The sequence below is a fragment of the Sebastes fasciatus genome, chromosome 18 (assembly GCF_043250625.1).
Source record: "Sebastes fasciatus isolate fSebFas1 chromosome 18, fSebFas1.pri, whole genome shotgun sequence".
Classification (NCBI taxonomy): Eukaryota; Metazoa; Chordata; class Actinopteri; order Perciformes; family Sebastidae; genus Sebastes; species Sebastes fasciatus.
In genome coordinates, this window is record NC_133812.1 from 27,421,112 (window position 1) to 27,448,874 (window position 27,763).

The window sequence follows — 27,763 nt, forward strand, 5'->3', positions numbered from 1 at the left end:
TACCCACGAGTCTCCCCTTTACAGACATGCCAACTTTATGATAATCACATTTTGCCATGTTATGATTTGAGTATATTGTTTTATGCTAAATGCAGTACCTGTGAGGGTTTCTGGACAATATCTGTCATTGTTTTGTGTTAATTGATTTCCAATAATAAATATATACATACATTTTGCATAAAGCAGCATATTTGTCCACTCCCATGTTGATAAGAGGATTAAATACTTGACAAATCTTCCTTTAAGGTACAATTTGATAAAAAAAAAAAAAAGTACGATTAATTAAATACTTGAATCGATTGACAGCCCTAAAAATAGCACGACGATTTTAAGGACATTCCGCGTGTCATGGTGACGCCATGTCGTTAACGCGAAATGGTTGCGGTTAATTTTAGGCAACAAAACCACCTAGCTAGGTTTAGGAAAAGCGTCATGGTTGGGCTTCAAATAAGTACGTAAACTAACGTAAGCATGGAAAACATGTCACTAACTTCAAAATAAGTCAACAACACTTCGGTCTCTTGTGTTTGTTTTTGTAATTTTTTTGTATTTTTAAAGTTACAATACATCCTCTGTTTTTTTGTACTTTTTTATGTGTATTGTTTTTTCTTAAAATAAATGCCGGTATGTTACCATGTGTTTTTTTGTATTTGGTTTGGGTTGTTAAATCCTGCTCACAGCCTCAGGAAGCTTCGTGCCAACTCTGTTTAAAGCTGCTAAATGATGCTTTTCAATTTCAGGCAGAGCTCAGATATTTTTTTTTTTGAATGATCAGCAGCTTTTTTGTGGTCAGACCTTTGGTACGGGAACGCTGCGGCAGTTTTTAAAGGATTTACAGTGTTTGGTGCCTGTGCAGTTTCTCCTGTTCTCTGCTTTCGTTTCTGAGACATTCGTCTGAATCCACAATCATTTGGTAATTATTCCCCCTCAAACACGCCTCCCCGGCCCACCTCCCCCCTCAGTACGAGCCAGAGAGCCTCAGCTGAAAACATTTCAGCGCTCAGCTGTGAGGATTAAACGTACTCCTGGAGGCTGTAGCTGTCCTTGATGTCTTTTGGAGGGAGTTTGGAGGGAGACGAGTAGACCTTCTGGTCCTGCTCCGGCTTCTCCTGAGGAGCTTTCTGCTGCTTCACTTCGTCCATCTGCAGCTGAACCGTCTTCTTTTGCCTGTTTTTCGGCTGCTCGCGCTCCGTCTGCAGCTCCCGCCTCCGCCGCTGGTCATCTCGGTACGGCACTAGTCCGTCAGGGTCGGCGGAGGAAACGTAGTCCGGTCGTCCTGTTCTTTTTCCAGGACACGACAAACAAAAAATGACCCCTCCGGCCAGGAGGAAGCCGGCGGAGATAAACGTCACGCACAGAGCTCCTCCGGGATGATATTTACTGCTGTCCGGCAAATCCGTGGTCAGGAAGGCGGTGATGACTTCGTTGGTGTACCAGGACGCCGGCACCAAGCAGAGGAAGCTGGCCAGGACGAAGCACCCCCCCGCGGCGATGGCCGTGTGCCCCTTCGCTCGGTGGCTGCCCCCCCAGCGGGTACATTTGAGCCCCAGGGAGGCGAGGCAGAGCCCGAACGACGCCACCATGCACGACAGAACCATGGCGGCCCGCGTGGTCTGCAAATACGCCGGCAGCGACAGCACCGAGTTCTTCATGGTGCAGCTGAAGACGCCGGAGCTGTACCAGACGCAGTCCATCCACAGCCCCTGCATCTGCTGGATGGGGGTCATGATGCTGGACCACACGTTGACGCTCACCTTCCAGTTGGGTAGCAGAGTGGCCACGGTGGTGCCGAGGACGCCCAGGAGCGCCAGGGCGAACGCCAGGATCTGAACGGCGGCGGACAGCATGGCTCAGCAAACCCCCCCCTTTCCCCGTCCGGCGCCGGTCCCCGTCCCGGGCAGGTTCCTGACAGCAGATAATTCCTCAGCGCAGGCTCCAGCGGGCTGCAACCAAAAGGAGAATTGAAGTGAGCGTGGGAGCGTGACGGACGCACAGCTGAGGCTGCTGATGGGAAATGCGTTTTTTTTTCTCTCTCAGCATGTGTGAGCTCGCTGCATTAGTTACTCTGCAGCTGATGTGGTGATCATTGACACTCAATTATGTCCATTTAAAGCTGCAGTCCCTTTGGGTTTAACTCCTCTCTGAGCTCCACAAAACTAAAGTTATATTATTCAACGCTGATCTCTTGATAAACATCTGAGGAGGCGTTGAGTTGAGTGTGGGTTCCTACCTGTGTTGCGTCTCTGGCGGCGTCTCCTGAAGTGATTCCTGAGGACGGAGCAGAGAGAAGAATGAAAACACAGGGTGTGTGGGTTAACAGCCTCTAACTACCCCTCCGCCTGCTGTCTCCTTGGCAACTGTACATACAGTTTCATCCCATCCTGCGTCCTGGAAAAGATGCACCAGGCGTCCTTTTCTTTTTGGTTTTTTTTACTCTCAGCGAGCTCGCTCTGATTGGAAGAAACCGAACAAAACTAGACCCAAGTCTGGTTCAGGAACCAGGTTTTCTAACCTGAAGGTCACCGGCTCTGCCGAAGGAGCCGCAGAGCAGCGTTCTTATCTGATGAGTTGATGGCGGGGTACGACAGAGCTACGCCAATGCCGCAGAAATGGTCCTCATTGTCGCCTTTGACTACACAAAAGCATCCGTTCACCTGAAAATGAGTCTTTTCTTTGGATGACAACAGTTAGATTTTGTTTTTGTGCTCTCGCTTTGTGAGATAACAGTGACGGAAAGAGTTTTACGAGCGTTTGAATAATGCGGTACTACCTCCTGAAAAGGATATTGAGCGTGAAGCTGATTATTACTGATACTATCTGCTGGTCAGAGACGACTGACAGGATCATTTGTGCTTTTAAAACAATCAACATGCACCATCGGGTCGTAATTTTCCTCCCAGTTTTGGTGATAAAAAACGCTGAGCTGTTCTTTGTCCAGCTGCAGTGTGAATCAAGGTGTCGCCCCGTCATGTGACCGCGTGAAGAATCGCCCACTGCAACACGGTGATAAGCGTCCGCAGCCCGCCCGCCCACCCACCCGTCAGGGCTGCTGATGGGACCCAGCAGTCCGCCGGTGGCAGCCTGTTATTACCATAATCCTCCAGTCCGGGTCTTATCAGCCTCAGACCTGCACAGACACGAGCAGCTTCCACCAAACTGGAAACAATAAACACACGTTTTCTTCTCTCAGTTTCACCAACCAGCCTCCCTGTGTGGGAAAAACACCACATTAAAGTCCCTGTGAGCGTCATTTCAACCACCAACACTGCTTAATTAATGTTGTCGTGTTGATGCAGTAACTCGGAACGAACAAAGACGACTCGGTTTCCCACCGGAGATACAGAGAGATGAGGACAAACCAGGACTTACTGTAGCTTTAATGTGGCAGATTCCTAATGGAGTTCTGTACTGTCGTCAGACGTGGTTCCCAACGTTGTTTTGACTCGTGGTCCCTTAAAGAGAAGCAATATAGTTAATATATATATATATATAGTATACATCATGGAGGACATGACATGTGAGAAATAGGAGCAGTTTAAAGAAAGTTATTTTACACATATCTGTCGGATTTTAAAGGCCCGAAGACGTTAAATCAACATTTAAGGAAAAATCATAAAAGCTAATAATCTTTTGACTTCTTACATTTATCTCAGGTCCCCATGGGGGGGTCCCGACCCTCAGGTTGGGAACCTGATATACCCATACATAAAGATATCAGAGACATAAAGTCTGGAGTATGCCAGCAGAGTCATTTTTAAATAAAAAGATGTTTACTTTTGTTTATTTTTTTGTTTATTTAATTAAAAAAATTTAATTGTTTTGTTTAATCTGTAATTATTTGTTAGTTTTTTTGTGTCGTTCATTTATGAATATATATAAAAACTATCCATCCATCCATCTGCAACCGCTTATCCCGTTAGGGGTCGCGGGGGGGGCTGGAGCCGATCCCAGCCGACATTGGGCGAAGGCGGGGTACACCCTGGACAGGTCGCCAGTCCATCACAGGGCTATAAAAACTAATAATGTATAATATAATATATATCTTTAATGTCTTATTAATTTTTCTTAGACTTTTAATGTGTATGTTTTTTTTTGTTTAATCTTTAATTCTTGGTTATTTTTAAAAATGTATTTTTTTAATTTAAAAAAAAAGTAATTGTTTTGTTTAATATGTAATTGTTATTTTTGTATGATTATTTCTTTTATATGTATATATATATATATTTAATTTTAAAGTTTTTGTTCTTTTTTTGTATCTCATTTTTTTTAGACTTTACATGTGTTGTTTTTTTTAATCATTCATTCTTGGTTAGGTATTTTTGTGTCAATTAAATTTTGTTTTCTTTTTGTTTAATTAAAAAAATAATTCTAAATTTCTGGGGGTTTGATTTTTATTCACTATTAATTGTTGTTTTTTTGTTGTTAATTTTGTATGTTAGTAGTGTTGTTAATCTGTAGGATTTTTTAAGGCCCGAAGACGTTAAATCAACATTTAATGAACAGTCATAAAAACTAATAATCTTTTGACTTCTTACTTTTATCTCAGGTCCCCATGGGGGGTCTTAAACCTCAGGTTGGGAACCTTGAGATAAAGAAATAAGGGGTTCAATACCCACACATAAAAACCACCAGCAGAGTAATTACAGACCTTTTCAGTGTTTGATTCTTATCAGTTAATAAATTGATTCTCTGAAAGGAACAATTGTAAATTGATTAATTAAATTAGCATTTAAAAGTCGCTTTATTGAACCCACAGAGCAGCATCAGGAGCTCCGATGGCACAGCTGTTATTTTAAGTTATATTGAACACATTATTTATGTTTTTTAAATGTATAAGTTTATTAATTGCTCATTGTTAAATGTCATTTTTCTGGTGGCACACTTCTGACTCCATACCAAGGCCAACAGTATAATATACAATAAAAATAAGTCTTCATTTTCGACTTAAATTGTTTGTTTTTCTTTTTTAAATGTTTTGTTTGTTCTTGTTTAATCTTTAATTGTCATTTTTCGTGTTTTTTTTTTTTAAAGACTTTGTTAGTGCTTTGTTTTTTTTGTCAGACTTTTAATTAAAAATTTGTGTTTAATAAAAAATGTTTGTTTCTTTTTATTTCACTATTAATTTGTGTTAGGAGTGTTGTTAATAGTATAATATCTGTTTGACATTGGATTATTTAAAAAATTTTAATCTTCAATTCATTAAAATGATTTGTTATATTTTTTGTATAATTTAAAAGTTTTGTTGGTTTAATCTTAATTTCTTTTGTCAGACTTTGTTTTTTGTTTAATTTTGATTTTTTTTAATTCAGTTTTAATTTCCGTTTGTGTCGTGTTACAATAATATATGTCTCTTTGAAAAAATAAATTAAATATAATACAGGTGGATAAATCTGGTCTTTGATGGATGCAATCGATGTAAAAGCTGAAGGATTTAGAAAGTTTGGAAAAACATTTACTTTCATGATCATCTATTCTGTTGATTAGTTTTTGATAATTAATGATTGTCTATAAATTGTCAGAAAATAAAGAAAAATGCCCATTACGTGTCATTAGGTTCCTGATATTTGAGAAGCTCTTTGATGCTTGATAATTGATTTAAAAGAACAATGAATTATAAAAACGTATTAATCCTGATCCTGATTAATCAACTGATATTTTCAGCAGTAATCTGCAGGGACGGATAGAGATGACGTATAAAAGCGCTGGTATGTTCCTTTAAGTCTGCCGTATAATAACTCATATTGGCGCTGCAGTGACGTTTGTCCCACATACTGAACAGTTTGTATTAATATCCAGCTGCTGCTGTTCACTGATGTGAAACGCGGTGTCGGTCTATTAGAACCAGACTCTGGAGGTTTGAGTCGACGCCTGAAGGCCTGAATGGAAACCAGCGTCCTGCTGCTGCAGAGGACAAACTGGGAACATTTATATATTTATTTATATATTTATCACCATGTGGCTTTAAGATTTATTATGTGTCTTTTATTTCAGCATTTCTTTTGTTTTACAGCGGCTCCGTCTCTTTGTTCTATTCTCCTGTTTATTTAATGACATTTGGTGGGAGGTTGTTTTGGTGCAGATTTAAATTTTTAATATTTTTGGTAATTTCCTTTTGTTAATATTTCTTCCTTTCTTTTTGGTTTGCTTAATCTTTAATTCTTTGTAAGGCTTTTCTGTGTCATTTTCATTTTTTTTTTATTAGTCTTTTTTGTTGTTAGACTTTAACATTTTTTTACTTTTGTTTATTTATATATGTTATTTTATTTGTTTAATTTTATTTAAATGTAATTCTTTGGTTTATCTTTAATTCTTTGTTATTTTTTTTCTGTCATTCTTTTTTTTTTAAATATGTTTTTGTTTCATTTAAAGTTTTTGTTCTTTTTTTGTTTAATCATTAATGTCTTGTTCATTTTTGTTAGACTTTTAATGTTTTGTTTTTCTTTTGAATTTTTTGATTGTTTTTGTTTAATCTTTAATTCTTGGTTAGTTTTTTTACATTATTTAAAATGTTTTGTTGTTTTCTTTTTGTTTAATTTTAAAGGTTTTGTTTGTGTTTTTGAGACTTCATTTTAGTTTTTTGTTTAATTTAATTTTTTGGGGGTTATTTCTTTTGTTAATAATAATAATCACATCTGTTTGAAATTGGATTATTTAAACATTTAATTAATACAATAAAACAAAAAGTGATTGTTCAAATGTGATAAATCAGCTGACTGTATGTGGGTGGATGTTGTTGCTTCACATTTCTATTAATTATGATGTAAAATAACACAGAGGAGGTGGTTTTTGTTTTAATTTAAAGGGATTTCCAGTCGTATAAATTAAATGTTAAAGAGAAGAAGAAAAACATGATGTTTTGTTTGAATTTACAAATTTACACATGAAAAAGAAGAAGTCATTCCTCCACATTTATCAACACTGACTGCTTTCATTCAATATGGATGAAATTAGCTTCACATTAAAGCGAACAGTTTGACCTCTGACCCCCCTCATTCACAGTGATAATAGTCTGGAGCCGAATCAAACCATCTGGCAGAAACACACACACACACACACACACACACACACACACACACACACACACACACACACACACACACACACACACACACACACACACACACACACACACACACACACACACACACACACACCCGAGGCTCCATCAACCATCAATCAGCACACAGACAGGAATATAAATGAACTGCTTTATCTCGGCTGAACACACACACACTGCTTACATCCCGGTGGTGTGTAGATTCACATTTTCAGGTTTCGTTATCGTCGTCTTCTGGTGCGATTTATTATTGATTTGTTCATTTTACAGCTTGATATTATATATTATATACTATATATAGTGTAGGAGGAGGTGTCATAAAGGGGAAAATATATTAATGATAATTATTGCTCTTGATTTAGCATATTATCACCTTCATGCCGTTAGTCTGGTGCCCTTTGATTTAATGTGGTTTTATTTTGTGTTATCTGTGAGATACCTTCAGATTAGCCGACTCCGTATAAATCTTTGGATTTCTATAGTTAACTATCCTTCAGTAAAGTCAGTCAGAAAGAGAGTCGTACAATATCGGTGAAGCGTTTCAGAGACGGAGAGAAAGGGTTGCTAATAGTTTAGTCTTCTGCTAATAGCAGCCGTGAGCCATTTGGCTAAATATTAGCAACATGTAGTCTCCATCTCTGAAACGTTTCTCTGATATTGTAGCTCGCTAGAGCCTCGAATAGCAGTTTGTCATCTCAGATGTCTGTGATATCTGGATTCTGGCACCCAACAACACAGCAAGATGACATTTTAGATGTGTAGCTTTAGCCCACTGCTAGTGTTAGCCTCCAGTCTTTCCTTTGTTTTGCCTCCAGCTAACACCGTGACCTCATCATGACATCGACACAGAAAAGGGTCGATTGGTCGACCATTTAGTCAACAGCCAATCACATAGCTGGCTATTGGATTAAGACAGGATCACTTCACAGTCCGTATAGACAGGAAAAATGATTATGCACTCTCTCACTGTAGAATATGGACATGTGAGTTGTTTAAGACAGATTTGATAAAAATGTGAACTTGTCCTTTAATAAAAAAAAAACTATAGAAACTTACCAGCTGACAGATGTGACGGGCTCATCATCCTGCAGTTACTGTGATCACACACACACACACACACACACACACACACACACACACACACACACACACACACACACACACAGCCGTGTACTTCTATCTTTGTGAGGACACTCATTGACATAATGCATTCCCTAGCCCCTTTACCCTAACCTTAACCAACTAAATGCCTAACCCCAACCCTTACACTAACACTAACCTAAACCTAATTCTAACCTGGACCTTAAAACCAAGTTTGAACCCTCAAACAGGCCTTTGAAGGTCCGTCCCAAAGAGAGGACCGGCCAAATGTCCTCACTCTGAAAGTCTAAAACTCAGGTCGGTCCTCACAAAGGTAGCTGCACAAGAACACACACACACACACACACACACACACACGCACACACACGCACACGCACACACACGAACACGCACACACACTAACCTAAACCGAATTCTAACCTGGACCTTAAAACCAAGTTTGAACCCTCAAACAGGCCTTTGAAGGTCCGTCCCAAAGAGAGGACCGGCCAAATGTCCTCACTCTGAAAGTCTAAAACTCAGGTCGGTCCTCACAAAGGTAGCTGCACGAGAACACACACACACACACACACACAAGAACACACACAAGAACACACAAACACGCACACACAAGAACACACACAGGCACAAGAACACACGCACACACACACACACACACACACACACAGTTTATTCACCTTATTCTCTACCTGAACCAGGGTGCTTCTGCATTGCGTCATGTTGTGTTCTCACTTCCGTTTAGAGCAGAAGTGCAATTATTCAGCTTAGCGTCGCCCATCGCCAGTGTTAATACATCCATGGTTATCATCCTTTGCCAAAAGGCTGTTATTAAGCATTAAGAAAACTGGTATTTTAATTTAAAGTAACCATTTACTTTTCCAATATGTGATCAGTTGAACCAAATAAATTTGGAAATTAGCGCCAATGTTTTGGGAGCTGTGAGGAGCTGCTGGCTGTGTGAGACCAGCCGGTCAGCGTACAAAAGCACGTCAACAGTGTTTTAGTGATTGCTGTTGCTGCTAGAAGGACTAGACACAGGTCCACACTGCAGGAATTAACCATTGGATACTAAAAACTATAATAATAAAGTTAAATTAAATTAAGAACCACCAATTTGGCGACAGGAAGCCAATAGCCATATGCCTATTGAAAGAGTCTGGGTCACGCGCCATCATCGCGCAGTAAAACCTGGTCTGTACTCGCCAAAACTGAGCCCATCGCAACGCACGACCGCAACTCCAGTTACACTGCGCATCACTACACCTGGAAAATAGGTGCTTTGGTTTGAGCATTGTTGCGTCCGGCTGTGACAGCTCTTTATAACTTCCAACGCTCTTCCAAACTGAGACTTTTTTGACCTGCAAAATGATCTTTTAAATTGATAATCATCATATGTGTGATTCATGGTGCAGTTCAAACAGGATCAAAACATTATTTGACTCTCGTTGTTTACTACCTTAATATTTTTTCTGAAATAAGGTCCCATGTTGGATTTCACCTCTCGAAATCTACATTGTATCTACATTAACGGGCCACACTGGCTTGAATGGCAACTCCATCTGAATTGCTTCCAAAAGGCAACGAAAAGACGCGAGTGGTTGCAATGAAATGTTTAAACCCCGTGAGAATAACTAGCTTCATGAATCTGTTTTTATAAACTTACAGAGAGCAGGGAAATAACAGAACTGCGAATAATGCGAGATCAAAATTGACTTCGCCATGCTAGCTGTTTCCCTCTGATTCCAGTCTTTTTGCTAAGCTAGGCTAACCATGTCTGAAAACAATTAATTAAATACTTATTAAATACTCATTTATTGGACTTCAACAGCATCAAGTCGTTTAAAAAGATGTACACAAATATTTAAGAAAATAAATTACCAAAATACTTTAAACAGTTAATAAAAAATAACTCGAGTTAAGTTTTTTTTAAAACGTAACACTAGCTTCTTCGTAGAGTTTCAGTCACAAAAACAAAATGTATAAATACAATAAGTCAAAGGCTTCGATTTGATCCAGCAGCTCCAGGCATTTCACTCCGAACTGCTTTTGTCAAGAACATATCTGTTAAACAGAAAACTACGACTGAGAAATAAACTGTACAAGAAAAACATTTACAACGTGAACATCAACGCTAAAAAAATAATGACGCGTTCAGGCACCTGAGTGCAACAAAATACTGAAAACTAGAGAGTCCAACATTCGTCTGTTTTTTGACGAGAGATACGGGATGAAAATGTAAAATAAAAACATTTTCAGAGATCAATCAGACGGAGAGTTTCCTGAAATCCAAAATGCAGGAAATGTAGTCGTGTTGAAAAAATAACTGAGCTCCAGATGTTTGTGTTTTGAAGTTGTTGAGGTCACTCGTAGTTGTTGAGTCTTTGGTCCTGTTAAACTGTTAAATCCACTGATGTGTGATTTCAAAAATACAAAGAAGGTTCCCGGCAACTGTTTTCTTCAGATAAGAATCAAAAAGATTCCTTCGTCGTTCTTCATCATTAAATCTCAATGAATCCTCTTTGGTGTTCTTGAAGAAGTTAAAAAAATGGTTCCATATTTCCTGAAGTACTAGTATGAAAAATGTCCTGTTGGACCAAAAGGCCATTAGTTTGACGGCCCGTTATCCCAAAAACAAACCAACTCTGGAGTCGGAGTTCAGTGACTTCCAGGCAGACTCCATTAACGCATTGCTCAATTTAACAGATAACGTATAAATCAAAACGTAAATCATGTCGTACGGCTTTGTATGACTCCTAAAAGAAGACTTTTTATTTCAGCTGATATTTAACTTCTGTGAACGAAGTTAGATAAACGGGCCGCCGGACCAGTGGCATGGCACCTGTTCGTCTCAAAGTGTTTTGGAGGTTTGTAGTTTGTTTATTGGGGACTGCCCATTGGTCCAAAGGCCCAATAGTTCGAAAAATGTTCTATTAGACCAAAAGCCCATCAGTCTGACGTAAATCATATCGTATGACTTCGGCTGATATTTAACTTCTGTGAACGAAGTTAAATAAACTAAATTGTGATTTTGTTTTCGGGACAACGGGCCGTCGGACCAGCGGCATAGCATCTGTTTATTAGCCCTGTTGGCGGATGCAGCACATCTGCTGGGTTTGATCGGTTTACTCCTGAACGATGAAGCTTTCGCCTTGAAAGATGGTGGAGTTTATTGTTGTTATTATTATTATTATTATTATTAGAGCTACTGAGAGGAAAACAAATCTGACTTTTCAAGGATAAAGTATAAATATTCTGAAGAAAATGTTGTCATGTTATGACAATAAAGTCACTTTTAAGAGACCAAAAAAACGTAACATTTTACAAGAAAATGTATATTATTTTTTCGAGAATAGTCATATACAACAACCCCAAAACAACTTGTAATGTTGTGGGAATAAAGTAATTCAAGCACACCAAACATTTTAATATTTTACGAGGAAAAATAATAATTTTATGGGAATAAGGTTGTAATTTTAGGATAAAAAAGATACTTGTTTGATTTAAAGAATCAAGTCGTAACTTTAGGAGAAAAATAAGTTTTGATATTTCAAGATGTATTAATAATAATAATAATTTTATGTGAAAAAGTCATGATTTTACAAAAAAGTTTTGACTCTCAGAGAAAAGGGTTTTTGGGAATAAAAGTCACAATTTTACAAGAAAGGGTCGTGATATTTCAAAAATAAACAATATTTTTTGTTGTTTTTATGAAAGACGGAGCTCATCTGTTACTGTATTAAATATTTTCTCATGAAATTAACTTTTTCTTAAAATATTTCAACTGTTTTGTTTTGTAAAAATGATAATTTTATTCCTGTAATATTATAACTTTTCCATCAAAACTACGTTTGTATTCTTGTAACATTAGGAATTTTTTTCTCAAACTATTTTGACTTTATTCTTTTAATTAGTTTTCCCTCACAGTGGCTCTAATAACGTTGCTGAGTTTCTTCTCTGGTTGTTTTTAACGGCTCCAGTCGATTTTCACTGTTAAATTAATCTGCGACGTGTGGCGAGTTATTTCAGAGAAATTTTCTAGAAAAATCGTTTTAAGAAAACTATGAAATGCTTGAAAAATACTTCTGAAATTGATGACGTTGCTTGATCAAATATGTCCGCTGGTTGGACTTCTTCTTCTGGAGAAATGAAATTAGTTTCCAGAGGTAGGCGTTGTTGTCGTCGTTACATCCCAAGTTGTTTTGATGAGTTTTTTTCCAGACGTCTGTGATCTTGTAGAGATGAAAGTTTGTTCAGTCAGCAGTGTTTTAGCGTCTGTGTGAATCCTTCAGCGTGATGACTTCCTGGTAACGGAGGACAGACGTAAGAAGCACTGCTCAGGTCTGATGAAAGGTATCTGGAGTTTAGTTTGACTCTCCCGGGTTGCAGCAGTCTTGTAGCTCCATGTTAGCACGTTAGCACGTTAGCCCTGTAGCGTGGGAACAGCAGCAGTCTGCATCGCCAGCACGCTGTCGTAGAAACAGTCTTCATTAATGATGGAGGTCATGCTCTGAACACTGAAGTCTCTCTCCAGCAGGTCCAGCACTTCTCCTCGCAGACTGGAGCTTCGCCTCTTCTCCTCGCCGCTCTGGGACGCCGTCGCTCCTCCTCGCTGCTGCTGCTGCTGCTCCGCCTCGTCCTCGGTGAAGTTCAGCCTCTGCAGCTGAGCCTCCAGCTCGCTGGTCAGGGAGCACAGTCTGGTCCTCTTCCCCGCCGGGTCGGAGGCGGCGCGGCTGGGCAGCAGGGGCTCCGAGCAGGTTTCTCCCAGGACGAACCTGCCGTCGGGTCGGCGGCTCTCCTCCGGCTGACGGTGAGTCGTCCTCTGGCCGTCGGAGCGACACCTCTGCTGCCTCCTCCTCCAGGAGCTGCTCCTCTCTGCCGTCGACAGCCGGGTCCTCCTCAGGGAGCCGGCGGGCGCTCGGTCTCTGAGGAGGGAGCGCAGAGCTCGGAGCACGCTGGCCTTCGTCTCCAAACCACTGAAACACAAACAACACAGACGTGATCGGATCGCCAAAGTTTAGTTTAGAAGTTTCTCTGGAGTTCTCAGAGAGGGCGAGTCGCGTCGGACGCCCGTGTTTTGCATACAGTAGCCTAGACCTCAACGTTATGCAAATGAGGAGCGAGCGACGCCTCGTCTCTCGAATCGCGTCGCCGCGCTACCAGAATGCATTGCACGGCTGCCTACATAGACATTGAATGGGAAGCGTGGAGAGCCACCTAGCTCAATGAATCAAAATAGCACACTAATATACTAATGGTATATAAGCAATGCTCAGCCATGATGGAGATGCATCAAAGCACCGGAGTCTGGAGCTCTGCAGTTCTGCAGCGGGACGCCATTATCAAATACTACACCACACATTACTATGATTCTTCTTGCTGTGATCAAACTGATTGATTATGAATATTAATACGTTTTTACCTGCTGCAGAGCTGAAACACCGTCTCTGGTCGTCCCTCCACCTCCGACCTGCTGTGAACCAGCTCCCACACACACTGGTTCTCTGAAGACACAAGAACAAGTACTCACATGTTTAACTGCAGTAAAAGTACTAATACCACAAAGTAAACATCCTGTTACAAGTAAAAGTCCTGCATTTACTAAGTATTAAGTAAAGTAAAAGTACAAAAGGATTAAAATATACTTAAAGTACTAAAAGTACTCATCATGCAGAATAATCTATATTATATTATCGTATTAGAATTATTAATGTGTTCATCACTTTAATGTTGCAGCTGGTAAAGGTGGAGCTACTTTTAATGACTTTATAAACTGCTGGGTAGTTTGTGAAATTCCCCCTTATCTCATTTAATCTTCGCCAACAGTAATGCATCATAATTTATTTGATTAGATTTTGTATTATTAATCTGAACTGGCAAAGTAATTTAAGTTATTTAATAAATGTATTGCAGTTAAAAATATATATACTCAAATAAAGTCCTGCAAAAACGTACAGTATTTGTGTAAATGTAGTTTATTATTATTAGAGCCACGGTGAGGAAAAAAGAAAATCTGATTTTTCAAATATAAAGTCTAAATATTTTGAAGAAAATGTTGTAATGTTATGAGAATAAAGTCACATTTTTAAGAGGCCAAAACATCGGAACATTTTACAAGAAAAAAAACATTTTATTTTAGAACAATCATATTTTTTACAGGTATTGGTATATCTGTGAGTGCTGAACACTCACATACAGATGGATCTATGACACTGAGTGCTTGTGATTGGTCACTGACCTGTGATGTTGGCCGGTCTGACCTGAACCGCCGACACTGGGATTAACCAGCGGAACCTGAAGGGGTCCAGATCAGCTGAGCGAGAGGCGGTCTGTCCAACACACAACAAACTTTATTATTTATGAATAGATCTTTTTTTTTTCAATTTACATGAAAGTTGCTGCAGGTAAAGTGAAGCGTCATCATGTGGTGCTGCAGGTGTGAGCGGTGATGCATTCAGGAACACTACGATATCTGAGAACTGGTGGTCTGCTGATGAAAAGCGTTGATATTATCGCATAAATCAAACAACGAACAACTCAGACTTCATATTTACTGTTCAGCAGTCGAATCTTAAATCTCTGTCAGAGTGTACCTGAACGCACCAGACGGGGTTTTATAAACTGCTTGCATCTGGATTCTGGATTTATTTCCGCCCTCCTCGCTTCTACAGTTTCAGTTTGATTTTTAGACTCGTATCTACTCGTGGAGAAACAACCAGAAGAGTAGAAGGAGACTCACCATCCTCTTCTTCAGCTTGCTGTTCTCACGGTAAACCAGGATGACGGCCCGTTTGAACACTGAGGACAAAACAAGAAGTCAAAGTTAAAACACAACACTCTCTCTTATCTCCTCGTCACACGGTGAACGCTGATCAGAGCGAGTTCCCACCGAACAGCGTGAGCTCCGGTTCCTTCCTCAGTCGGCCCAGACTGGGCAGCGGGTTCAACCAGACCACCGACGAGTGGACCAGAAACTCCCCCATCGAGATCTCCGTCACCTGTGGGCGGTAAATAAATGATTAAAATGTAGAGAGAGACCGACAGAGAACAGCCTGGCGGTCTTGGTGGTCGTTCCGTCGGCGTGTGATGACGCGTTCGTACCTGTTTGTCAGGTGCGCTGTGCTCCGCAGCCAGCTGGTCGAACACGCAGCCGTAGTCCTCGTAGATCTTCTGCATCTCGTTGATGTGAGTCGCCACCTTCTCCATCGCTCTCAGCGCCTCTGTGTGGACGGCAGAGGAAGTACAGTTAGCGGGGAGACACACACGTTAATATGAATAACTAAAGGTATTTATATACAGTGACCTCTACAGGCTGCAGAGATCATTACAGCTATCGGTCAGGTGTGTTGTACCTATCAGGTGTGTGTTGTGTACCTGTTAGGTGTGTAATACCTGTCAGGTGAGTGTGTTATACCTGTCAAGTGTGTTGTGTACCTGTCAGGTGTGTTGTACCTGTCAGGTGTGTGTGTACCTGTCAGGTGTGTGTGTGTGTACCTGTCAGGTGTGTAATACCTGTCAGGTGTGTGTGTGTGTTGTCTACCTGTCAGGTGTGTGTGTGTGTGTGTGTGTACCTGTCAGGTGTGTTATGTCTGTCAGGTGTGTAATACCTGTCAGGTGTGTAATACCTGTCAGGTGTGTAATACCTGTCAGGTGTGTGTGTGTAATACCTGTCAGGTGTGTTGTGTCTGTCAGGTGTGTTGTACCTGTCAGGTGTGTGTGTGTGTTGTCTACCTGTCAGGTGTGTGTGTGTGTACCTGTCAGGTGTGTGTGTGTTATACCTGTCAGGTGTGTGTGTTCGGGGCTCTCGGGGTCGGTCAGAGACACCAGCTCTCTCAGCAGCAGTGGATACTTCAGGACTCTCTGAACCGGTTTGATCAGGTACGACTCCAGAGACGACGAGTGCTGATTGGTCGGATTCCTCGTCTCCAGGAACTGCTTGAAGGCTCCGTCTGTCTTCGCTGTGAACGTGGAGATTTATCAGACCGACATCTGACGTTCATCCCTCTCAAAACTAACAGATAAATAAAGACTGTAACGTTTTGTTGTTGTGCAGCGTGACAGGTGAACTCACCTCTCTCCAGGACCTTCTGGACTTTGATGTGGTTGGCACAGAAGCCGCTGTAGTGCTTGAAGTGGTCGGCGTAGTAGAGAAAAGATCCTCCCAACGAGAAGAGCAGTTTCTTATGAGCAAAGACACAGAAGTTGTTTTAAAGATCCGTCCTATTAAAATCCCCTGAAACGGTGTGAAGTAGCTGCTGCTGCTTCTCTACCTTGAACTGTCCAGGTGTTTCCAGGTGGCTGAAGTTGGGACAGGAGGCGATTCTCTCCTCCAGCGTCTGGAGGAAAACTCTCTGGAAGTCCAACATCTCCGGCAGGCTGCCGAACAACGCCTCCATCTGAGGGGAGAGACGCTGCGGTCAGAGACACCGGCAACAACCTGAACGCCTCAGCGGTTCAACGGGTGTTTGTGTGTATTCGTACCTCTTCTTTACTGAGGAAGGTCTCCTCCTGCAGCGGCGTCAGGTAGACGTCAAACAGACAGACCAGATCCTGACGGAGACGAGGACACGGTTATCTCTACAGCTTCACACGAGGCACAGGAACGCTTTGATCATAGTCATAATATCATAGTGTTTTCATAGTAATAGAAATATCTCTAGTAGTAGTAGTAGTAGTAGTAATGTTACAGTATAAACATTAAACTGAGGGTGTAGTGGATGATTCTGCTCCCGTGTAGAACCGGGTCTCTTCCTGTCTCACCGTCACACATCTACCTGAGGTGATATTCACCTGGAAGTTCACCAAAGTTCAACCGGTGTACTGACCTGCCGAGCGTTCACGTCATCGTAACATAAACTGACCTGATACAAAGAACAAATCAATCTAATATATAATATAATCCCTACACTCCTCGTTACTGAGGAAAGAAATGCCCAACACTGATTAGCAGTAGTATTACTGTGGTAGTATTACTGTAGTACTATTAGTGTAGCAGTATTAGTTGTAGTAAAATTTGCAGTAGTATTACAGTAGTATTTTTTACAGTAATATTAGTTGTAGTAGTATTACTGCAGTAGCATTACAGTAGTAGTACTACAGTAGTAGTATTACAGTAGTAGTACTACAGTAGTAGTATTACAGTAGTGTTACAGTAGTAGTATTACAGTAGTAGTGTTACAGTAGTGTTACAGCAGTAGTACTACAGCAGTAGTACTGACCTTGACGTAGGACTTCTCGGTGTCGACTAGTTCCTGGATGACTTTACGTAGACGCTGACACACGCTGAGGTGGGCGGGGCTCGGCGGCTGCAGGCCGGCGCCTCGGCCGTACGGGTTCCTGGGAACATCGGCCTCCGACACTCGGCCTTCTGGGAAGGTCTGGTAGAGAGCGTGAACCCGCTCCACGTTCTGAGGACACAATGAAACCAGTTCAGACGAGTCTCTCTCTCTCTGTCCCGGTCTTTAGTCCGCTCCTCTCGGCTCAGACAGACAGAGAATCGTCGTAGCATGGCGTTCTGAGTTTGACCCTGACGGAGGACGAGGCATTCAACCAACCAGCCGTCGTTCATCATCGTAATCTGAGCTGCCACCCGCTAATAAACCGCTGACAGTCTGATGAATTCAGACCGCTTCTAATAACCGACGCAGACGCTGCTTCACGTTTACAGGCCGACTCGTCTCGGAGGTTAAAGTTCCCCTCACACACAGAAACTGTTTAGATTTAAAAATGGAAATACTCAAGTAAAGTACAAGTACTTGAGTATTTGAGTATTTGTACTTAGTTACTCTGTCGGTTTACCAGCAGTACGACGTTGTCGGCCGGCTGCCGGCAGCTCAGGCAGCACGCCACTCCGTCCCCCAGCCGCTCCACCAGACGGCCACCGGGGAACACCTCCCCTCCCTCTTCCTCCTCCTCCTCCTGCTCCTCCTCCAGCACCTCCTCGTCCTCCTCCGGCGGCAGCACCCAGCACAAGGCGCCCATGGTAAGAGCAGAGCAGGATGTCGGGGAGGCCTCGGCCGGGGTCAGAGGTCGCCTCCGGGAGAAGGAGCCGGTGAGGAACAACATCTACCGTTTCTCTCCGGCCGTACGAGCGGACGCCATTAATCCTCCTCAGACTTTACACACAACAAACACTCCTGAAGGAGTAAACCCGGATTATCAGCCTGATCTCAGGTCACGTGACACACGAGGTGTCTGAGCCTCAGGGAGCACAGGGGGATTGTGGGAAAGGATTTCTGCAGGTGGAAGGAAACATGCAGCTTGTTTTTCCCGTCTACATGTTAAAACCAGTTCTACTCCGGTCCAGAGGGAGGAGGAGGTGACACACATAAAGCTGCCAAAAACACCAGAAGAAGAAGAAGAAGAACTTCTGCCCTTCATCCATGAATACAAACAGCTGGATGAATCGTATCTCTAGAACCGGACAGGACCAGGACAAATAAAACATGAGAAATACATCTACAGACATTAAAGGAGACAAAGAGGAGAAACTGAACTAAATAAAGTGAATCTCACCCGTCTCCGCAGCTCGCCGTCCTCACACGGTCTGGATGAAACTTCGTCACAAACAGGAAGCAGGACGCCGTCCGGAGAATCTGTGAGGTCACACACAGTATAATTATACTTTATTTTATAATTTGCTTTATTTCATATATATGCTTTATTATATAATTAGATTTTTTTAATAATTTGCTTTATTTTATGATTTATTTTATTTTATATTTATGCATTATTTTATAATTATGATGTATTTTATAATTATGCTATATTTTATAATTTGCTGAATTTTATATTCATGCTTAATTTTGTAATTTGATTAAATTTATAAATTATACTTTATTTTATAATTTGCTTCATTTCATAATTATGCTTTATTTTATAATAATGTTTTATTTTATAATTTGATTTATTTTATAATTTACTTTATTGTATTTATTGGCCAGGTCTCACTCGAATAAGAGATTTTAATCTCAAAGGACTCCCTGGTTAAATAAAATAATAATAATAATATATTTCTTTAAACTTTTCCCAGAATTCCCTGGGGGTGAAGCCTCTGCACTGAGCGTTGACCTCCCTTCACAATAAAAGCCTTTCATTTCAAACTAAATGCTCCAGTGGGAGCTGCAGTTGGCTTCAGGCCCTGCAGAGAAACCGGAGTTCCTTTATACTGGTTTCTCGGGGAATCTAAAACTGCAAATAATTACCTTAAAAAAGATGAAACATTACTTTTATGTCCTGTATACATCAAATAAATCCCCCAAAAATGAAAAACAAGTACATTTTCTTTCTCTTTTGTTTGGATAACATCAAATATTTTCGTCTTTTGCTGTTAAATTGTAAACACTTTAAAATCCTGTTTATAAAGCTGTGGTACCGGTACCGGTGCTGGTCCAGGTCTGGAGGTCCGGAGGGGCCGGGGGCTGACAGAGGTCGCCGGGCTCCTCGGGGTCGGGCGTCTCGTCTCTCCTGAGCAGCAGCTGGAGCTTCTGGTGGCTGAACAGACTCTGCATCAGGTCCAGGTCCAGTCCGGACAGGAAGGCCCCGTTCACAGCCAGAACCTCGTCTCCCGCCCTGAGGCCTGATGGGAAACAAACACACACACACACACACAGTAAATATCAATAAAGTAGCCTAATTTAAATAACAAGACAAATAAATATAAATAAATAAATAAACAAAGTTGCGTCATTTAAATAAATAATTAAATAAATATAAATAAAGTCACAACATTTAAATAAATAAGTAAATATCAAAAAAGTACCATTATTTAAATAAATAGATAAATAAATAAATAAATATAAAGTCGCATTATATAAACAAATAATACAATAAATATAAATGAAGTCACAACATTTAAATAAATAAATAAAAAGTTGCATGATTTAAATAAATAGATATATAAATATAAGTAAATAAAGTCGCTTGATTTAAATAAATAAATAAATAACTACATAAATAAATAAGTATAAATAAAGTCATGTTATTTAAATAAATAAATATAAAGTTGCATCATTTAAATAATTAATTAAATAAATATAAATAAAGTCACAATATTTAAATAAATAAGTAAATATCAATAAAGTTGCATCATTTAAATAAATAATTAAATAAATATAAATAAAGTCACAATATTTAAATAAATAAGTAAATATAAATAAAGTCAGATTATTTCAATAAATAAATAAATAAATAAAAAAAATAAAATAAAGTCACAATATTTAAATAAATATAAGACAGGAAGACTCTGTCTGGTCCGCTCATCCTTCAAATTAAAGCTCAATTACATGCAACAGACAGAAAATGTGAGAAAGAGAGTGGTGACTGCCCTCTGGTGTCACATTAGCAGAATTAAAAGCTACAAATCCACAGAAATTCATCATTATTTGCATATTAAAAATCTATAATTATATATTAACCGTAGCAGATTGTGAGCTGATAATGTGAAATAAACCAATTTATCCCTTTAAACAGAAACATCAGAGGGATTCAGACCTTCTGCGGCCGACAGTCCCAGCGGGTCGACCTCGCTGACGTACACGTGACTTCTTCCCGCTCCGTCCACGTGACCCGTCACCGCAAAACCTGCACGATTCACATGGAAAACAAAACATAAATATATATATATTATTCTTTTGCCTTTTGCACACAAACATACATACATACAGGAAACACACTTTTAAACACATAAAAACCAATAAAACAAGCTGCTTCTCAGAAACAAAACATTATTTTTATACATTGTCACTCTAATAGAACATATCTAAACTAGTGTGGGATTATTTTCTCACCAAAGTCTTTTGCAGCGTCGAGTCGACAGACGTTCAGAGTGAAAACACCTGAGAGCTGCAGCTCATCACACACCTGCACAACAACACGACATACTCGGATTAATCATCTGATGACTGAATTCATTGATTTCAATACGATTTCTATCTGATATCATGAGAATAAACATTCAGTCTGACTCTCCACATGACACAGAATCTATTGTTACTTTAAAACATTAATACAGACATTAATGTTACTAATATTAAAGCTAAAGATGAGATGGATCCGTGTGTTACAGTGAGTGTTGAATGAAGAACAACATGCAGGTCAATGATGATATTTTATAATTTGCTTTATTTTATAATTTCATTTATTTTAAAATTATGCTTTATTTTTATTTATTTTATAACTTGATTTATTTCATAATTATGGTTTATTTTATTTTATGACTTGACTTATTTTATAATTTTGCTTTATTTTATAATTATGCCTTATTTTATAATTAAATTTATTTGATAATTAGCTTTATTTTATATTCATGCTTTATTGTATAATTATGCTTTTTATTTTATAATATTTGTAACATTGTAATAGTGTTCTATCTTGAAAAAGATATTTTAATCTCAAGGGACATCCTGGTTAAATAAAGGTAAAATAAAAGAATAATAATAATCATTTATAAAAACGTTTTCCCAGAATTCCCTGGGGTTGAAGCCTCTGCACTGAGCACGGACCTGCCTTCACAATAAAAGCCTTTCATTTCAAACTAAATGCTCCTGTTGGAGCTGCAGCTGGTGTTACAGTGAGAGTGTTGAATGAAGAACAACATGAGTCAGTGAACGCACTTGTAGAGCTGCAGGACGTCCTGCAGGTGGCGCCGCCTCCCTCTGGTTGGACACACCGTCGAGTCTCTGCAGGAGGAAACATTTAGTTTTATTACAGTTAATAACTGCAGGTCAAATTCAACGTGTAGTTTTTCAACACAAGCTTCACATAAAACATCTTTTATTTTCTTAGTTTAGTTTATATAAAATCTGTGATGCATTAAAGGACTAAAATGACTGGAGGAAAAAAACTATAACATCTAAAAATCAATAAAATAAACAAACAAATACAACAAACAGAAGAATAAATCTTCCGTGTTTTTATCAACATGTTGAGTCTAAATCACCGAAGGATTAAAACAAAATAAAGAATTTGTGAAAACGATGTGAAACTCTTAGAAATCAAACTTTCTCACGAGCACTTGAACGCACCAACAAAGATGAGTTTTTTGTTTTTAATCAACGTTTACCTGTAAAACAATACTGGTCTGTGATTGGCTGAGAGGTGTTTAATGTCACAGATCAACTACAGGGGGACGATGGAGAGGAGGAGGAGGAGGAAGAGGAAGAGGAGGAGAGGAAGAAGAGGACAGGAGGAGAGGAGGAGGAGGAAGAAGAGAGGAAGAGGAAGAGGAGGATGAGGAGAGGAGGAGGAGTTGGAGAAGGAGAGGAAGAGGACGAAGAGGAAGAGGAGCAGAGGAGGAGAGGAGGAAGAGGAGAGGAAGAGGAGGAGAGGAGGAGGAAGAGGAGGAGGAGGAGAGGAGAGGAAGAAGAGGAGAGGAGGAGGAGGAGCAGAGGAGGAAGAGGAAGAATAGGAGAGGGAGGGGGAGAGGAGGAGGAGAGGTAGAAGAGGAGAGGAGGAGGAAGAGGAGGAGGAGGAGGAGAGAAAAAGGAGGAGAAGGAGAAGAGGAGGAGGGGAAAAGTTGGAGGAGAAGAGGAGGAGGAGAGGAAGAGTTGGAGGAGCAGGAGGAGGAGGAGGAGAGGAAGAAGAGGAGAGGAGGAGGAGGAGAAGGAAGAGGAAGAGGAGAGGAGAGGAGGGGGAAGAGGAGGAGGAAGAGGAGGAGAGGAGGAAGAGAAGAGGAAGACTCGGTGGAGCAGGAGGAAAGAAAGAGGAGGAGAAGAAGGAAGAGAGGAAAAAGGAAGAGTTGGAGAAGCAGGTTGAAAGAAAGGAGAAGCAGAAAGAGAGGAGGAGGAGAAGAGGAAAAAGGGAGGAGGAAGAGGAGGAGAATGAAGAGGAAGAGGAAGAGGAGGAGGAGGAAGAGGAAGAAGAGGAAGAAATATGACGAGGAGTCAAAGAGAGGAGAATAAAAGTGAGAAGATGTAAATGAGAACCAGCCAACGACGAAGCAGCAGGATGTCGGAGGAGGAGGAGGAGGAAGAGGAGGCGTCACGTTGAGAGGAAGACGAGGGAGGAAGGAAGGAGGTTAAAAGAGGAGCAGAGGAGATGAAGAAAGGAGGAGGAGGAGGTCATGTGGAGAGGAAGAAGAGGAGAGGAGAGGAGGTCTCTTCTGTCTCTTCAGAAGGATTAACAGCGACGGACAAAGGAATTCTGGGAGAATAAAAGGCTGCTATGAAACATCTGTCTAACTAAACAAACACTGACTGAATAAAGACAACTCCTCTCTTCTCTCCTCTTCTGCTCCCTCCCCACAGCTATCCTTTGTTCTCCTCCTCTCTGTTCTCCTTTCTGTTCTCCTCCTCTCTGTTCTCCTCCTCTCTGTTCTCCTCCTCGGGGGGTTAAAGGGTGACAGGTGGCTGCAGACTAGATAATCTAATCTGGGTGTCCACTAATCTCTGTAACCTTTATTATAACTGTGAAGAAGAAGAACGAGGCTCTGGAACGTCAACATTTATTCACTAATATTTCCCTCAGTGTTCATCTTAACTTAATATCTTTACTTAGGATCTTAACTTAATATCTTAACTTAATCAGCACCTCAACTTACTCTATATGGCCAAAAGTATGTGGACAGCTCTGTCTATACACTTTAGTTTGGGTTTGGACAGAACCTGCCAAAATCAAAAATAAATAAATTACTCAATAAATAAATATGCCATTAAATGTACCAAAAATGACATTAGAAATTAATGTAGGCATTAATTAATTGATAAAAGGTGACATAAATTGATATTTCTGGCAGGAATGCATAAAGAAATGTAAAAAAGAAATGTATAATGAAAAGATTACACAAATAAATAAGTTTAAGGAAATAAATACGGGGGAAAATGCAAAAGAAAATCCTGCATAAATAAATAAATAAAATGTAATAATGAATAAATACATTTAAAAATAAATTCAAAATAAGTAAATAAAATACATTTAAAAGTTAATAAAATACATAAATGAATGGATGAATGAATAAATAAATAACGGGGGAAATTAAATAGAAGACAAGATATAGGGGAATTAATATTAAGGTATATACTGTAAATAAATAAGCAAATTAAAACAGAAATATCAATTTATATAAAATAAAAAATAAATGCAAAAATAAATAAATAAATATTTTTTTTATAAAAAATAATATATAAATGAATAAAAGTGAAGATTAAACAGAAGAGCAAGTAAATAAAGGAATTATTACAAAGAAATAAATAAAGAAGCAAATTAAAACAGAAAGATCAATTTATATAAAATAATAAAAAATAAATGCCAAAATACATAAATAAATTAAAAAATGAATAAAAAATAATATATAAATAAATAAAAGGGAAGATTAAACAGAAGAGCAAGTAAATAAAGGAATTAATACAAAGAAATAAATAAAGAAGCAAATAAAAATAAAAATATCAATTTATGTCACATTTTATCAATTAATTAACGCCTTCATTTATTTTTATATTATTTTTTGTACATTTAATGACTATTTATTTATTGAGTAATTCATTTATTTATTCATTTATTTTTTATTTTGGCAGGTTGTGTCCTCCATAGTAGGAGACAATGACAGGAAATCATAAAGCTGCAGCATACAGGGATATTTTAGATAACAGTTTGTAAAGCTGCAGCGATCAGTCGATTAATTGATCTGCAACCATTTTCAGCTCCTCAGATGAAACGATCTGCAGCTTTTCTTTAAACGTAAACAGAACCAAACACACTGAAGTCATGACTCAGGACAAAAACTAAAAATAAACCCTCTCAGTCTATATTTAAACTTAATTAAAAACAATCTGTCGAGGAAAGGAAAACAAACTCTAAATTCTGCTCTGGATCAAAACCAAAATTAGCCCCGGGGCATCATGGGAAAAAAGAATGAGGGGTTGGAGCGTAGCTGAAATTACAGGTTAGAGCAGTCGGAGCGGTAATCAGAGCGGAGTCAGTCTGGAGTCTGAAGACCACCGACAGACAGTAAACACACCACCAGCTCTCCTTATAAGGACACGAGCAGCGTTAGATTTAATCTGGTTCGTGTTACAGGATACGTTCTCGGAATATTTGAACACGTCTTTGTGGTTTAAAGACAAACATCAAATCTCTGTTGTTGAAATAGGAAACAGATTTTAACAGAGTGGAGCCGTTTTAAATGGATGTGAATGGATGAAGAGTCCCATAACGAGACACCTGAACATTCATCCTTCAGAGCACAAAAGCTCTTTTTATTGTTTTCTTACAGTAACAAGCCGTCCGTCTGATGTCCGCTGGACAAAAGCAGCTGTTTGTCTCCTGCAGAAATGAACTCCACATGTCCTCCAGAGATCAGACGGTCTCTGAGGGGTCGGGGGACTGCCCGGAAACCAGAACGAGATCCGGCTCGCAGAACCAGACCTCAGAGCTGCTCTTTACAACTCCCGAGGGCACGGCGAGGAGGAGGAGGAGGAGGAGGAGGAGAAGGAGGAGAGGAGGAGGAGGAGGAGGAGAGGAGGAGGAAGAGGAGAGGAGGAGGAGGAGGAGAGGAGGAAGAGGAAGAGGAGAGGAGGAAGAGAGGAAGAGGAGGAGGAGGAGAGGGGGAGGAGGAGAGGAAGAGTTGGAGGAGCAGGAGGAACGGAAGAGGAGGAGATGCAGAAAGAGAGGAGGAAGAGGAAGAGGAGGACGAGAGGAAGAGTTGGAGGAGCAGAAAGAGAGGAGGAGGAGGAAGAGGAAGAGGAGAAGGAGAGGAGGAGGAAGAGGAGGAGGAGAGGAAGAGCTGGAGGAAAGGAAGAGGAGGAGGAAGAGAAGGAAGAGGAGGAGGAGGAGGAAGAGGAGGAGAGGAAAAAGAGGAGGAGGAGAGGAAGAGTTGGAGGAGCAAAAGGAGAGGAGGAGGAAGAGAGGAAAAAGAGGAAGAGGAGGAGAAGGAAGAGGAGGAGGAGAGGAAAAAGAGGAGGAGGAGAGGAAGAGTTGGAGGAGCAAGAGGAAAGGAAGAGGAGGAGGAAATATGACGAGGAGTCAAAGAGAGGAGAATAAAAGTGAGAAGATGTAAATGAGAACCAGCCACAGACGAAGCAGCAGGACGTCGGAGGAGACGGAGGAGGGAGAGGAGGAGGAGGCGTCACGTTGAGAGGAAGACGAGGGAGGAAGGAAGGAGGTTAAAAGAGGAGCAGAGGAGATGAAGAAAGGAGGAGGAGGAGGTCATGTGGAGAGGAAGAAGAGGAGAGGAGGTCTCTTGTGTCGCTTCAGAAGGATTAACAGCGACGGACAAAGGAATTCTGGGAGAATAAAAGGCTGGAGACTTTTAATTAAAACCTGATGAATCCATCGGTACCGACCACGTCAGACTAGGAGGTTCAATAACGCTCTGAACTAATTTTTGGTGAGGAAAAACTGTCATGTCCATTTTCAAAGGTGTCCCTTGACCTCTGACCTCCAGATCAGTGAATGTAAATGTGTTCTATGGGTACCCACGAGTCTCCCCTTTACAGACATGCCCACTTTATGATCATCACATGCAGTTTGGGGCAAGTCATAGTCAAGTCAGCACACTGACACACTGACAGCTGTTGTTGCCTGTTGGGCTGCAGTTTGACCAAAGTATATTCACACTCAGAGTGTCAACAGAGAACGCGTGTCGTCGTCGTGTTCATACAGAAGCGCGTTACAGCGTCTGTCCGCCAACATAAACCTGCAGCTGCAGAAACATTCATCCTCCTCTAAACTCTCACAGTCCCAAAATAGCTCCGTCGTTTATCAAGAGGGGGCCCTTCAGGAGCCGAGCATGATGGGAACTTCAGCTGGCTGATGATCCAACAGTGGAAGAGGAGCCAAAAATCAGCCTCATAAAGACAAACGGCAACATGTGAGATCCAGTTTCTGTTTTGGCATTTTGCCAATTTTTTAGAAAGCAGATAGAGAGAGAGAGAACAACGTCCAACAGCTGGAATCAGACGGTGTTCAACACTGAGAGAAGTCCTGCTGGACGAGACTAAAAACAGCTACTGAAGAACAAAGTGAAGCTTTAACGATGGATTTGAATCTCATCGTATCTCCGTAAAATAAACCATCATCAGCGTACGGGCGGATGTACTGTAGCCGTCTGAAACTAAATATCTCGTAGAGAATAAACAACGTTTTTAATTTCACAACAAACTAGAGACACAGAAGAAAAACAAACCACAACAATGAAGGATGGAGCTGGTTGGAATGAGATTCTATGGAAGACGGAACCTGCCACAATAAAAAAATAAATGACTCAATAAATATATAAATAAAATCGTGCATAAATAAATAAATAAATAAATAAATCCAAAAATGAATAAATAATTAAAGAATAAATAAAAAAATAAATTAATTGAAAGATAAATAAAAATTAATACATCAATAAATAAAAGTGAAGACTGAACAGAATAGCAAATAAATAAGGGAATTAATACAAAGAAAAAATAAATAAAGAAGCAAATTAAAGCAGAAATATCAATTTATTTCACATTTTATCAACTAATTAATGGCTACATTTATTTTTAATATTATTTTTGATACATTTAATGACATATTTGTTTATTTATCGAGTCATTTATTAATTTATTTTAGATTTTGACAGGTTCCGTCCTCCATTAGATTCATGAGAAGGAGAGACGTGTTGAACTTAATAATATAAATAAA

At 40.0% G+C, this 27,763-nt stretch overlaps 2 protein-coding genes across 7 annotated transcripts in view; both read right to left on the reverse strand.

The window, feature by feature from the left end:
• Nucleotides 1–287: 287 nt before the first annotated feature.
• LOC141756085 (claudin-20-like) lies at nucleotides 288–3,796 on the reverse strand. Of its 3 annotated transcripts, XM_074615568.1 has the most exons (4): nucleotides 3,370–3,796; nucleotides 3,092–3,208; nucleotides 2,231–2,268; nucleotides 288–1,943 (listed from the first exon to the last, which is right to left on the reverse strand). In XM_074615568.1, exon 4 carries the CDS (start codon nucleotides 1,845–1,847, stop codon nucleotides 1,014–1,016), a length of 834 nt encoding a protein of 277 aa, XP_074471669.1. In that variant the 5' UTR covers nucleotides 1,848–1,943; nucleotides 2,231–2,268; nucleotides 3,092–3,208; nucleotides 3,370–3,796; the 3' UTR covers nucleotides 288–1,013. The 3 variants fall into 3 exon arrangements, with proteins under 3 accessions (XP_074471669.1, XP_074471667.1, XP_074471668.1); XM_074615566.1 differs by having other exon boundaries at nucleotides 288–3,208; XM_074615567.1 differs by having other exon boundaries at nucleotides 2,231–3,796.
• Nucleotides 3,797–9,951: 6,155 nt separating this feature from the next.
• Nucleotides 9,952–27,763, reverse strand: part of LOC141756077 (rho guanine nucleotide exchange factor TIAM2-like) — a 52,057-nt gene continuing 34,245 nt past the window's right edge. For 3 of the 4 annotated variants that reach the window (XM_074615539.1, XM_074615541.1, XM_074615542.1), the window contains 16 exons: nucleotides 21,769–21,834; nucleotides 20,944–21,016; nucleotides 20,648–20,737; nucleotides 19,530–19,733; nucleotides 18,671–18,750; nucleotides 17,374–17,562; nucleotides 16,637–16,705; nucleotides 16,426–16,551; nucleotides 16,227–16,335; nucleotides 15,934–16,113; nucleotides 15,257–15,375; nucleotides 15,045–15,153; nucleotides 14,895–14,953; nucleotides 14,394–14,484; nucleotides 13,578–13,659; nucleotides 9,952–13,131 (listed from right to left, as the gene is read on the reverse strand). In XM_074615539.1, coding sequence (XP_074471640.1) covers nucleotides 12,579–13,131; nucleotides 13,578–13,659; nucleotides 14,394–14,484; nucleotides 14,895–14,953; nucleotides 15,045–15,153; nucleotides 15,257–15,375; nucleotides 15,934–16,113; nucleotides 16,227–16,335; nucleotides 16,426–16,551; nucleotides 16,637–16,705; nucleotides 17,374–17,562; nucleotides 18,671–18,750; nucleotides 19,530–19,733; nucleotides 20,648–20,737; nucleotides 20,944–21,016; nucleotides 21,769–21,834 — 2,199 coding nt within the window. In that variant the 3' untranslated portion in view covers nucleotides 9,952–12,578. The remainder of the gene's footprint in view (nucleotides 13,132–13,577; nucleotides 13,660–14,393; nucleotides 14,485–14,894; nucleotides 14,954–15,044; nucleotides 15,154–15,256; nucleotides 15,376–15,933; nucleotides 16,114–16,226; nucleotides 16,336–16,425; nucleotides 16,552–16,636; nucleotides 16,706–17,373; nucleotides 17,563–18,670; nucleotides 18,751–19,529; nucleotides 19,734–20,647; nucleotides 20,738–20,943; nucleotides 21,017–21,768; nucleotides 21,835–27,763) is intronic. The other variant, XM_074615540.1, reaches the window with a different exon arrangement.

Bases quoted from the DNA above. Each gene is read 5' to 3' on its own strand.
- LOC141756085 (XM_074615568.1), bottom strand. From the start codon at position 1,847: ATGCTGTCCGCCGCCGTTCAGATCCTGGCGTTCGCCCTGGCGCTCCTG.